Source organism: Aptenodytes patagonicus, chromosome 2, assembly GCF_965638725.1.
Source record: "Aptenodytes patagonicus chromosome 2, bAptPat1.pri.cur, whole genome shotgun sequence".
NCBI lineage: Eukaryota > Metazoa > Chordata > Aves > Sphenisciformes > Spheniscidae > Aptenodytes > Aptenodytes patagonicus.
The window spans coordinates 38,257,615-38,270,546 of NC_134950.1; the positions used below are offsets into that span (position 1 = coordinate 38,257,615).

At 36.0% G+C, this 12,932-nt stretch overlaps 1 protein-coding gene across 5 annotated transcripts in view; it reads right to left on the minus strand.

The window, feature by feature from the left end:
• Positions 1-12,932, minus strand: part of C2H8orf34 (chromosome 2 C8orf34 homolog) — a 175,058-nt gene that overhangs the window by 60,710 nt on the left and 101,416 nt on the right. For 4 of the 5 annotated variants that reach the window (XM_076329589.1, XM_076329588.1, XM_076329592.1 and 1 more), the window contains one exon: positions 534-669. The exons of the other annotated variant lie outside the window; for it this stretch is intronic. In XM_076329589.1, coding sequence (XP_076185704.1) covers positions 534-669 — 136 coding nt within the window. The remainder of the gene's footprint in view (positions 1-533; positions 670-12,932) is intronic. 5 annotated transcript variants of the gene reach the window in all.

The window sequence follows — 12,932 nt, forward strand, 5'->3', positions numbered from 1 at the left end:
TTTATTTGGCCCTCATACTGTAAATGCAAGAATTATTTCCAGCTGTCAAAACCAAAAGGGGTTCAACCTGCTTAAATTATTTCTCAGAGGTGAAACAGGATGAGATTATAAAGTGCTAAGAAGCAACTATTTGAAATCCTGAACTGCACCTGTGCAACTAAATCTCCATTTATACAGGTGCTTTTCAAATTGGATTTGAACCTTTAAATTCCCTGATTCATCCCCTGAAAAACCACAGAAGCTCAAATAACTAATGAAATTCAGAGACAGAAAGGCTTAAAATAGTTTCAAGCTGTGAAGTAAGGCCTAAGACTAACTACGTTCTTTGATTCATTGTTGATGCGACATATCAAGCATAAACATAAGTTGCACAACGCAAATGCCAGAGGTCATAGGGTAGCCAGTAGCTAAGTAATTATTTTTTCTTTAGCACAGGAGAGGTCATCACCTGGCCCATAAACACAATGCATAGCTGAAAACCCGGGGAAAAGAATGTATTGGTTAGCATGATCTGGTTTTGTTTTGCTTTTTACCTGGCACATCTTGCGCAGATATTCAATGTGACCTTTGCTTGAGGCTCAGCCGTATGAGCACTTCGAGTTTGATTGAATTTGCTCCCAGAAGACATCACACTTGTTACTCCTTCCATTCTTAGATCATCAAGATCCTCTGCAACAGGACAGAATGACTGGATGAACACACGATTAAATTTTGTAGCAATAAAGGTACTTCACCTGTAGAATCACTAAAGAATGGAACAACTCAAAAATCAGGAAGAAAACACACACAGTTACTTGTACAATAATATGAAAAGACATTTGAGAGGATTTTTATTTATATATATTATCACCCTGTTACAAGGGGTTCCTTGAAAAATATTCAGTATCATTTCCACTTCAAACAGTGCTGCATATTTTTTCAATCTTTATTTCTCTGATTCATTTATAAAAAACTTGTCATCAAGAGATGCTGTCCAATAGCTCCATTTGACATAGGGCATGTCGAAGAGAAAATTCATTTTTTTTGAGTGTATGCTCCTTCTCTGATTTTTTTCATCGTCTATTCACTTAGCAATGAAAAAATATTGCTAAACTAAAAGTGCTCTGCTAAACCCAGAAAATGTGAAATGGATACATATATCACATTGAAAGAGACCATAATGTGCATACTTATACCCACTACATTGCTGTAATATTTGAGCAACTCATAATAACAACTGAATTTTCTACTACTGTAAAATCATTCCCATTTTGCAGGAAGACAGCTGAGGCTCTCAGAGAATTTTTTGCCCGGGATCACTGGAATAGTGTAGCTCAGTTAGACTGTAAATGAATTCTTTTGGTTTACAGTGAGGACATTCTTTAGGGATAATCTGTATATTTTTTGCTAACATAAAATAGGCAAGTTCTGTATATCTAATGTATCCATAAAGCCCAATTTTCAGTTGTTTATAGTTTTGTTAGGTTCTAGCTGAAAGGTAAACAAGCAAAACATTGACCAGCTGCTATTAAATGAGCACCAACGATTCTATGTAGTGACTGATGCATGGGGCTTATGGTATACAGTATGTGATCATCTAATTAAAATATCTTTCAGATAATGTATACACATGTATTTTCATATATTTATGTTTACAAAAGAAACCTGATGTTAAAGGATCTGAGTGGAGCAGAAAGTGCAGAAAGGCAGACTTTAAATCCCGACATCAGAAGGGGTAAAGTCACAGAGAACTTTAAAATCAGAAGAGGCAATGTTCAATTAGAATTTAAAATACAGAAGTAGTAATTATAGATACACAGTGGAGTACCAGGCTCCTCTTCATACACAAAAGAGCGAGATACAACCTCCCGAATCATTACCTGAAATATTTCTGGTTGTCCTCTATAGTTCACAGACACTACTGCTTCAAACTCCGGGCAGCATGGTCAGACTGTCAGGATTATGCCATGTTAACAACACTCTTTGTGGGAGACACCCATTTTAATAAGCAACATCCAAGAACAGCAAGGCTAAACCTAAATGAAATTTTTGTGACTAAAGTCCTTGAACTAGAACTTCTTATCTGTAATGTTTTATTTTACTGCTTAACAAGACTTTCCTCCCTCCCAAAATTCATTGGCTTGGTGGTATAAATTGACAGTTCCACTGAAGTTTCTAGCATTGATTTACACCGTTTCTACACCTTTTTCTTTAAATTTCATCTACGGTTAATATACAAACTAATTCAAAGTACTTGGAAGGCTACACGATAAAGAATTATGAAATCAATCATCTATGAGTCATTTCAGAAAAGGTATCACATATTCAGAACACATTATGTATTAAAATAAATACAGTATAATTGTGTTTTAAAGAGGTGTGAAAAGTTCCATATTTTTTAACAGATGTAAACCACTGGATGGATTATAGTTTAAATGAAATTGAAGCATATGCCTCAGGTTTTTTTTCCCCTAAAGAGATGTGATTTCTTTAAATGAGGTTTTCAACTGTTCTCTGCTTGATTAACTTTTGGCTCTCTGACGACTAAGACTGTTTCAATAGAGCGATGACATAGGCTGCCCTCTATCATACCTTTTCTATTTTAATCTGTGTATCAAAAACATGCCTTTTTTCATTTTTAGTCAACTACCAACATTTTTCTCTCAAGAGAAAATTAAGTGAAACTTTGTGCAAGAAACATGGATTACAGAGGTACCTATAGTTGTAGCTAACAGACAAGTAGGCAGAATATTATACAGTATTGGTTTATTGTCACATGCTGTTAGACCAATAGCAGTAATGTGCATGCTCAAATGCAGATTTTAAGAAAAAAAAAACTACATCATATACAATTGTTAATTTTTCTCAAGGAATTTTCATTGATCTAATTCAGCATTGGATGGAATTTGTCCATGGCAAGCTACAAAAAGCTGTTAATATTCCAACTAGACAGAGAAGTATAACCCCATCTACCAAATCCAAAGAATAACTGCAGTGTTTGATTTAACTTTGATTACTGCACTTCTGCCTCAGTATTGAATGATTTCAGTTTCTTCTGGATGCCTCAAATTTACAGTGCAGATACTGCACTTTCTTCTCACTAAAGCAATTGGGCTTTGAGAAGCTCCCTGGTTCCCAATATCCGTAACTTGGATGGGAATTTTTCAGTAGTGAGCAAGTTTACGTGCCATCTGGCAATCTTCCTGATTGTCCACATTCATTATTGAGGGCTCTTAATTAAAAAACCCAACAATAAATCATACAGTAATTTCAGTACTAAACTCTGTGTGTGTATATATTGTTCAATAATTGATGCATGTTTTGCAGGAGTATTTGTTCATAAATAAGGATGTTATTAAAATAAATACAAACAATGAGTGCCATAATGCATTTTAAGGATAAAAAAAGGTTTTCAAAGGTTCAGATGTTTCTATGTAACATCAGAAAGAATCAGTCTTAGCAAAAAAAGGGTTTCATTGAGAAGTCAATTCAGTTACAGGGTCTGGAACACTGCATCTTTTCTCTTTCTTTGTATTCTTTGCTAGACCAACTAGTGATGATACAGCTGAGCAGTTCAGTGATTTTATTGAGCAGCAATGAGGTAATTCACTGAGAAAAAGAGAGAAAGAAAAGCCAAGTTGATGACTGCTTATGTGATGGAAGACAAGAATACTGTGAAACTTCTCAAATCTTCTTAGATTTACACTGTACACCTATCTTTGTGCAGTGATAGCCTGGAAGTTCACGTAAATGAAACAATCTCACTTGTGCTAATAGAATTTTATTATTTTAATGCATGACTGTGCACTGTATTTCTTTGATTTAATGTTAATTCTCTGCTATTCTCTACATGAATAGGGTATGTGAAGACCCTACCTTGGCCATATAGCAATTTTCATTAAGTATGTCTTGTGTAGTAAAAAAAACCTACCTACAAAACAAACAAAAAACCCTTACATTTTTCTCAAATCAGCAATTCACCGAAATAAATTCACACAGCTGCAATCTTCATGCATTGCTATAACAATACACGAAAATACTTAAAAGTGAGATAAAGCTCACAAGTGTAGTATAGCATAGCACAGAACAGATGTTTTCCATATTAATAATGCTGCACTAAGCTAAATTCTTTGTGGGGTTTTTTATAGACAAGTTTCATCAAAAAGGGAAGGGGAAAAAGGGTATCTATTTCAGCTAAACAAGAACATAGCGCGGTAACAAGGTAATGTTTTTAAATAGGACGTTGTTTGTAACTATTTACTTCCTTTCTTTTTGGGGAGGAAGGGTTGGGGAGAGGGAAAGGGGCACTAATGCCAAGTATTCCAGAAACTGTGCAAGATTGCTTAATGTCTTAGGATGAGAGGGTGTGGAATCATCTTACAAACATCTCCTACAAGACTCACACACCATTCACTTTAAGGACAGAGCTCTTCTTTTGCAAAACTCCTATTAAATGCAGTGAAAGTTCAGATGCACAGAAGGCTCATGTAATCAGGTTATGTGCTACATTGTTTGATATGATCCAGTCACTTTTGCCTCCTTCCTCCATTATAAAACACGTAGTAATTTCCCAGGAGTAATTCAAGAAGTATAAGGTGCAAAGCCGGAAAAACTCCTGGTTCATCTTTAGAGAGGTTATGACAGCTCAGAATTTGTCTGTTCAGTCTAATGCTAAGAAAAGCACTGAATGTTTTCACGTGAGAGTAAAAAATTCAGATATTGAATTCTGATTTATGTTCTTGCAGGCCACCAGTCAATTCTGATGTACCAGTAAAATAATGCCTCTTTCTTTGAAGCAATGAATTTCTCAAGGCAGTGTTCTTACATCATGATAGACATTGATGTATTCCATGTACATAGCATTGATTTGTCAAGGATTGTTGACTGAAGCACAGACTTTTAATATGTTCTACTACTCTCATTAAAAAAACAAAACAAAACAACCAAACAAATCCCAAACAAACAAAAAAATCAACCCCAAAAAACAAACCAACAAAACCCTACTGCCGATAGCAGTTCTGCTTGCATTCCAGGAATTTATGTCCATTAAATTCCATTGAATTTATGGCTTTATATGTCATACTTATATGTTTCTTATTATGTTAACCAATCCTCTCTGTCTAAGATACATTTTCTTACCAATATCAAGAGAGCCCAATAAAAATCCCACCTTAATTCCAAAAGACTTGTTGGGACAAGCAGGAATTAAGCTTCCAGACAAAGAAGAACCATTAATCTAGAACACCTGATGCTCCACTCCTGAAAATGATGTTTAATTATTTACTTCAGCAGAAGCAAAACTGGAGTTATCTTCTGCAATACATTAGCTACAGGACATCTCACTTTGTTTCTTCCAATTCATCTGTGACTTTGATGTCATGGAGTAGACAATGCTGTTAGTCTGGTACATATGTTCTAATACGTCTTCCTATTAACATCTTCAAATATCAGAATTTGGCCCAGTTCAGACCCATGCCATAGACTGTTGATGCAAATATACTAAGTAAATCCACCAAGAGACTTTCACTCCTTCGAGCCATTTTAGATTCCTGAACCCAATGTTCTGAAGACATCTTACTTTATAAGCATCTCAACTTGACAATAAATTCCCTAAATGTTTGTGCTTCCACTGATGGATGCACGCAAAACCAATTGAAACATGATGCTGCTATGTCCTTGAGTTTGCATGTCCACCTCTACCTGTATCATTTGTCAGAGCCAATCTAGCAGAATCCCACCCCACAGTCAAAACCACAAAACCAACATGGGACTACAGAAAGCAGCATTGTTTGCAGGTACTAAGACATACAATGAATCATTGACTAGAGTTCTCACTTTTAATCAGCAAGAGCGAGAGGAACCTGTCTTCAGTTTCTCCATCTTCCTATTTTAAGCTGGGACTGGAATTAACATAGGAGCTGATGATGACGTTCTAGTTTCTTTAGAGCACACTTCAGTATCTTAGACAACTACATTAAGCACTGGCCCACAGGGCTCCTGCTTATTCTCCCTTTTTCCACTAGTTGGCATATTTGTTTACTACAGAAAACAAATTACTTGCAGGCAAGACTGATGGAGCACTGACTTGGGGGATGAGAATGTCTCTAAGATGCAGTGTCTGGGCTTCAGACCCTTGCTCCAAATCAGGTAGATGAAGTTTATAAAACAAGTCTTGGATAACCCAGCTGCCCAAACCACTGACTGAATGGAACGTTATAGTCTCATTTTATTTAAATGAGAAAGCCCATAACCACAGTTGAAAAGAACTGGCATCGTGCCCTCTTATCATTCCCGACTGGTAGTCCTAGGACAAATGATTTAATATCACCAAATAACCACTGCTCACCCACTAGTTCAGCAACAATAACTGACTATATAACCACCGTTGCTCCACACCAATAGTGATTTCAAACACATTGGTCTAAACGATCAACTAGGTAGTTTCATTCAGTGCTAAAAAATTATTTCAAACACTTTATTTTTACAATAACAGGAATCTACTATTGATTGGAGCACATTAATAACTTCTACATTTCCATAAAATAAAATTTAGAATATTTCACTTGTTACATCACATTCTACAATGCATTACTGCAACTGCCATAGCTGTACAAAAGTACTTGCACTATAATAATAATATAGAACTGCAAAAAGGTCATAATGAGAAAATCCACAAAACAACCAGAAATTCTGGACTTCGGAATGCATCTAAAGGAATGCCTTTTAATGTTTTTCCTTGGCAAACTTTTTCTTTTTTGCACTTTAGCGTTAAGTAAAACAACTTTTAAAATTAAAATAAAATTTTGATCAATATTTCTAGTCAGCTCCAATTCTGATGTCATTTATTTACGCAACGACTATATTTATTTGAATATGAAATTCAGACCTGAGTCCAACTCTGCATTCTTGAAGAAAACCACCAAAAAAAGCTTTGTCATAATAATAGAATAAGCCATGTTTAAATCAGTAAGCTTTTTTCCAATCATATCAAAAATATCAAAGCATTAGAAAGGAATGTACATGTAAAAGGTTTCATTTTGGTTTTAATTTCAATTTGGTTTTTTTATTTTCTAACAAAAAGGAGCCAGCCATAATATTTTTCAAGTGTATTTGGTTAACATAGTACAGATGTTCCTTACAATATATGTCCAAAATATTGAATTTCGCATTACATTGTTGCTTACGTTTTTCTTTATTAAATCTATCTATCAAACTGATAATTTGCATGCTGTTTATATGAAGTTTTACAAAAATGAGCTAAGATGAATAATAATTCATTAATTCAGTAGTAAACCTCACTAAACATAAAGCAACTACAGTGAATTTTCAGCCAGTCAGAGAAGATATTAAACTGTTTAGCTTTGTGTGAATCAATTTTTGCACTGAGGGCCATATTCATATTTCTTTGCATCCACCTAATTTACTCTACCAAGCCCTTAGCAAGACTAAGCTTAGCTGGCTTGTCAGGAGGCCAGTGGAAATTCATACACCTTTTATTGAAATGAAAGTTGAGGCAAAGCATAAAAATTACAAATAATCTTATGCCAAACACTTCCAGTAACACTGAACCTTCCAACAGCTTTCTTTTGAAAAATTATTAATACAAGCATTTCTGGAGTGCCAGTTACTAGAGCATCTGCATGCTCTCTTCCATAAACCTATCTAGATCGAGGATTCCTACAGTGGAAACATCTCGCTTTCCCCAACTTCTTTTTTCTTCTTTTTTTGATTAAAATGATCAAATTCCAAATGTAATCAAACACCTTACTTGTCCTTCAGAAAATCTTCATGAAGATAGAAATGCAAGATGCTCGTACAGCTTAAATTTTCTACTAAGAAACTAATGCATCTCCCATTTCAAAAACAGTGCTTTTCAGTCAAGCACTATACCCAAATGCACCTGGCTGCAGACCAAGCTGTTGTGTTAGCAAAGTTCCAGTTAATTTAGGGACTCTTATATGAGTGATCTCAGACTGGACAGTTTGGGCAGGCAGAGAGAAAGCAAAGAAATCTCTAAACTCTCTGTGTGCACAGGCACATTTAGCAAAGGATACTTAGTATGTCGTATGTGAAAGTTCATAGTAAGCTCTAGGTGCACTAAAGTCCTGACTGAGACAGTAACATATCAGTAATTCTATGATAATCACCAAAACTCTTAGATAATAAGCTAGAAGAAACAAACTGTGGATCTTTGCTATTGCTCTTCAAACTTCTGCCTAGCTGCAAAGGGACAACTGCCCTCCTTGTTACCTCTGCTAACTGTGAATCAAAGATAAGATGGCATCCAATAACTGAAGCCCTGCCGTTTCTTCCAGTTCCATCCCTCTATCAGCTTACATCAACTCTGCTTTGTCCTGAGACAAGACCATCTGTTTTGTATCACTATCCCTATTTTGGCCAGACACTGGGACATCTGGAAGACTGCACTGTCTACACTCAGAGAAGCAGACTCTGAGCTGGATACCATCAGCATACCAATAGCATCACAGCTGACAGTACATGCTCTTCCTCAGTCATTGATTAAATTCATACCACTGACATCTTTTGAGAGAGGGTAGAACAAGATTCTTAAATGTAATTTTATCTCTCCAGCTGGGTCAAGCAGATAAACTAGCAGGTATGTCAAAACCATCCCACACATCCAATAGATTAGCCAGGTAATAAAGTTCCAAATAAACCACACAGTTTTCCAATATTTTTTTTACTGAAAAGAAGTAAATGCTTTTTAAAGAAACTTTTGGTTACTGAAAAGCCTGTGTGGTTGGGGGTGTTGTATAGGTGCCGCTTATTCTGTTAGATTTTTTTGTGTAACCTACCAGTTCAGTGCACTATTGGGTTATGTTTGCTCATGCTTTTGGTTTGGGTAAGAGAAAATTAGAAGGCTTTTGGTTTTGCCACAATGCTTGCGCAAGCATACTGCAATTCAAGACAGAGTGCTGGCTGAAATGGAAAATAATCTAGTGGTACACATAATACATGTGGTTGCTACACTTTCACTGAATATTGCAGGACAAGATTATTGCCTAAATAATAAATCAGGCAGTGCAGCATGTTAGTTCATGTAATGTTAGCGCATGCCTACTATCTTATACATCACAGAGATACATTTGCTTTTACTCAGCACTACTTTATCTTCTGGATATGAACTAGAACCACACATTTCTCCAGAAGATCTCATTTCAGAACTATAAAACCATCTTGTAAACAAATCAGAGAATGTTACCTGACAATTCTGCTTCTCAAGACATACTAAGGTTAATCATGACTCCATTGAACTCAAGTGCAATTTGCCATTGACTCCACAGACTGAAAATTTATCTAAAATCTTGCAAGTTTCTCTCTTTTTGGGTTTTAGCTCCTTAATATGAGAGCTGTGAAACTCCCGTGGATCTTGAGACGTGTTTAACTTTGGGGTCCACAGCAGTAGAACAGAATGTGAACCACACCCCTTGGTGCCCACTGTATGCCAACCTCTGCGGAGTATAAAAACTGCAGGCTAACCATTCCAAGCAATTCTATCAATTGAGAGGAAAGCAGAGATCCTAGAATGGAAAGCCAATTCAACATCAGACAGCAAACGTTCCTCGAAGAGTTGTAAAAAAACCAAGGGTGAAGGAAACACAAAACCTTAGGAAGCACAATCGTCATATGCTGGAAGGAGGCAGCAGAAAAGAGTACATCATATCACAGAGGATAAATGACTAGTTCTGTATATTTTCCTTCTCAAAAAGAACCATCTGTACTAAATTCCCAGAGTGCAGGCAGTTTGACTGATAGATAACCTAAAAATGAAATGAGGTCAAACGCGCAGTACAAACCATATCAACAGGAGGAACAGAAGAAATTAAAAAAATTAAGTCTAAACTGAAAGCATCTTCAACAATATACAGCAAAGGAGATCGATTTCAAGCAAAAAGAAAACAGGTAGCATTGCACTAAGAGGAAAGTTAGGTCAACACAAAAAGGCCAAGCGATTCACGGTTTTCAGTCTTCAGGCGCACTAGCAAAGCTCACTGGCCCTGAAACACTATTAGCTCAGGTGGTGGCTGAGTGAGGTCAAACTCCAAGGTGCTAACCAGCAGTCACTAAGGGTGCAGTTCTGTAATCCAGTAGCTTGTTCCCAGTGATAGAGAAAGTCCCTCTTATTTCTGTGCTCTTTCCCCTGTCCACTGTTCCCAGTGATATTGGTGCTTGATTCATCTCTGACCCTGGTGTGAGCTCATTCAGGGGAAAAATATTATGTTACTGTTGAAATCTTTTGCATCTGGCTTAGTGAGCTGCATTGGCACACTAAGGGGTCATACAAGCATTAAAATCAGTTTAAAGGAAACAGGAGCATACAACCCTGCATGGAGGAACAGAGGAGGAAGTAGGACAGCCTTCTTTAATGAAAGAAATCTATCATATTCAGTTAGGCTCAGCCCATCTCCCAGAATCATACCCCAAGGGGTAAAAGCATTAGGTATTTAAGCAACACTAATATATCCAGAATATGAACATGTTGCTACAGGACTAAAGCACCAGAAGAAAAAAAAAAATAGATGTTTATCAAAGTATCAGAAATAAAAGTAAGCAAGACATCATTTTTACATTTATGGAAAGATACCCCATCTGCAGCTCACCACTGCTGCTTTTAAGGACCTTAAAACTTGGTATAATTTTGCTTCCCTCAAGACACAAGAATCAAAGTTTTCCAAAACTGGTATTATATCAGAATATTCAAGTATATATTCAGAAAAGCATTCCTAATATATTATCAAAATATGATTCTTAACAGTATGTATTACCACATTAAAGATGTGCTTTTGGCTTTTTTTTTTTTTTTTAAATATATTACATTTGCCAAGTAATCGCTGCCTTTCTGGTTTTTTTCTTATTTAACTGAGTAATGCCAAGCTGACATAATCTAATATGACTGAACTTGTAAATAAGCTTGAACATGAGAAGCAGGTTAAGATCTCTTGCTATCAACACAGTGTCTTACCTTCTCATCACCTTTTCTTCATCTGTTTTAGAGTTCCTGAAATATGGTAATGTACATGAATTGAATGAATTCTGATATTATGATATGACTGTACAAAGATTTTTTTTTAAGTGAATGCAGATTTACTGGATGAGTCTTGCTCTACCAATAGTTGAAAGAAAAACTGAAGTTGCAGCTACTTTGAAAGTTATCACAGAGAGGTCATCGATGTGCTCAAAGAAATTTTCAAAACTTAGTAATTTATCAGTTTCATTATCATGGATACACATATTATTCCGAAACTAATGTACAGATGCATTTGCTCATCCATAAAATGATGTCATATCAATTCAACTGCAGTCCTCCAAATGCAGGACTCCTTCAGTTTCCCAAAATACAAGAAACAGTTTGTAACACCTGATAATACTTCAGCAGATCCACAGAAATACTTTTTTCAGCTCCCAAATGACATTTTCAATTCTCTGTGTACACTCGTTCCCTTTCAGATGAGTACCCCAAAACAGTCCTGAGCAAGAAGCTCTCCCAGCTGTCAAAAATTCTTACTATTCCCTATCACCTGAGCAGCCTAGTTTGTAGACCTTCTCATAACCCTTTCAATAAGCACCCTGAGTAACTATCCATAGAAGCTAACATAACTTCCCATCACACCAGTGAAAGTCTCCCATCTGTTTAATGTTCCGTTCAGGTATCACCTACTTATAAAACCTTTATCTATGTGAAGATTCAATATAACGCAAAATATTGCCAAATTATTGCTCGTTTACAAGTTAGAAATTATGTACAATATAAACAAACCAAACCAATATAATCCAAACAAATTCTGAAGAACAGGTTATCAGAAACAGAATTCCCAAGGCACTGGTGGTATAATTACAATGTTTATAGAATTTGGAAGTTTTCACAGAAGAGTTTTGATTCCTTAAGCAAATACATTATTCAAGCCTTTTCACCAATGCTTTTGAAGACATCAATAGACAATCAATACTCAAAGATGAAAAAATAACTACTGCTCAGCAACTAGACCTTAACAATATTTTGTCTCTGGTAACTAGACATACATTTAGAACAAATTTCACAAAACAAGTATTACGTTTTTTACCAGATCATTATGTGAGTATTCATAAAAAAACAAAATGATAAATTCAGCCGAATTATTTGTGAATGACATAACCCAGTTGCTATCCATTTCCTGAAAAACGTCAGGAAAATGAGTTCCTCTCAGAAATACTCAAATATGTCAAAAGATTTTTCTCTCCCTCTAAGGGCATCCAAGTAAGCATGAAAAACATTTGATAAAATCCACTGCAAAGATACATTTCCTCATACAGCCAAATGGAGAAATAGGTCTGCAAACTATTGTCAGACACCTTGCCAAGTCTCCTCTATCCCAAATGTTACTTAGAGTACCTCTGCGGTTCGGTGATAGCGATTGAATAATTAAATCTGTGATATTCTGAGGAATTGTCTCTCCACAGTCATTAACTCATTTGCCTAGGGTCATATATACACTAACTAACTAACTGAGAGTCAGAAATAGAAATGAAATTATACATAAAGTTCCTTTGTATATGTAAAAATGACAACCATTCAGTCAGCTTCTGAGTATCCTAAATGAAATATAGAGTAATCCATGTATCAAGAAAAAGCATTTGACTCTGATGTGCTCGAGTAATCTTTTAGAGATGTGGCAGGTGAGCACGAGGAAACAATTCCACAAGTAAGCATTAATTAGGAATGACTGTATTCTCTATGTGTAGGAGAGAAATGAGGACTCTGGTCCACAGTTCAATGTTTGAAGAAGGAAATGTATCTTCAGTTACAGTTACTTTTTTATACTGTAACAGGGAACTACCCCAGTGAATGGTAACTTCTCTGTAAGGCATATGCAGGACACGCACCCATCTCTATAGCGTTTTGCGGATGAAACCAGCTGATTTGCCTCCAGGTGCTCAGTAATCTACAAGCAATG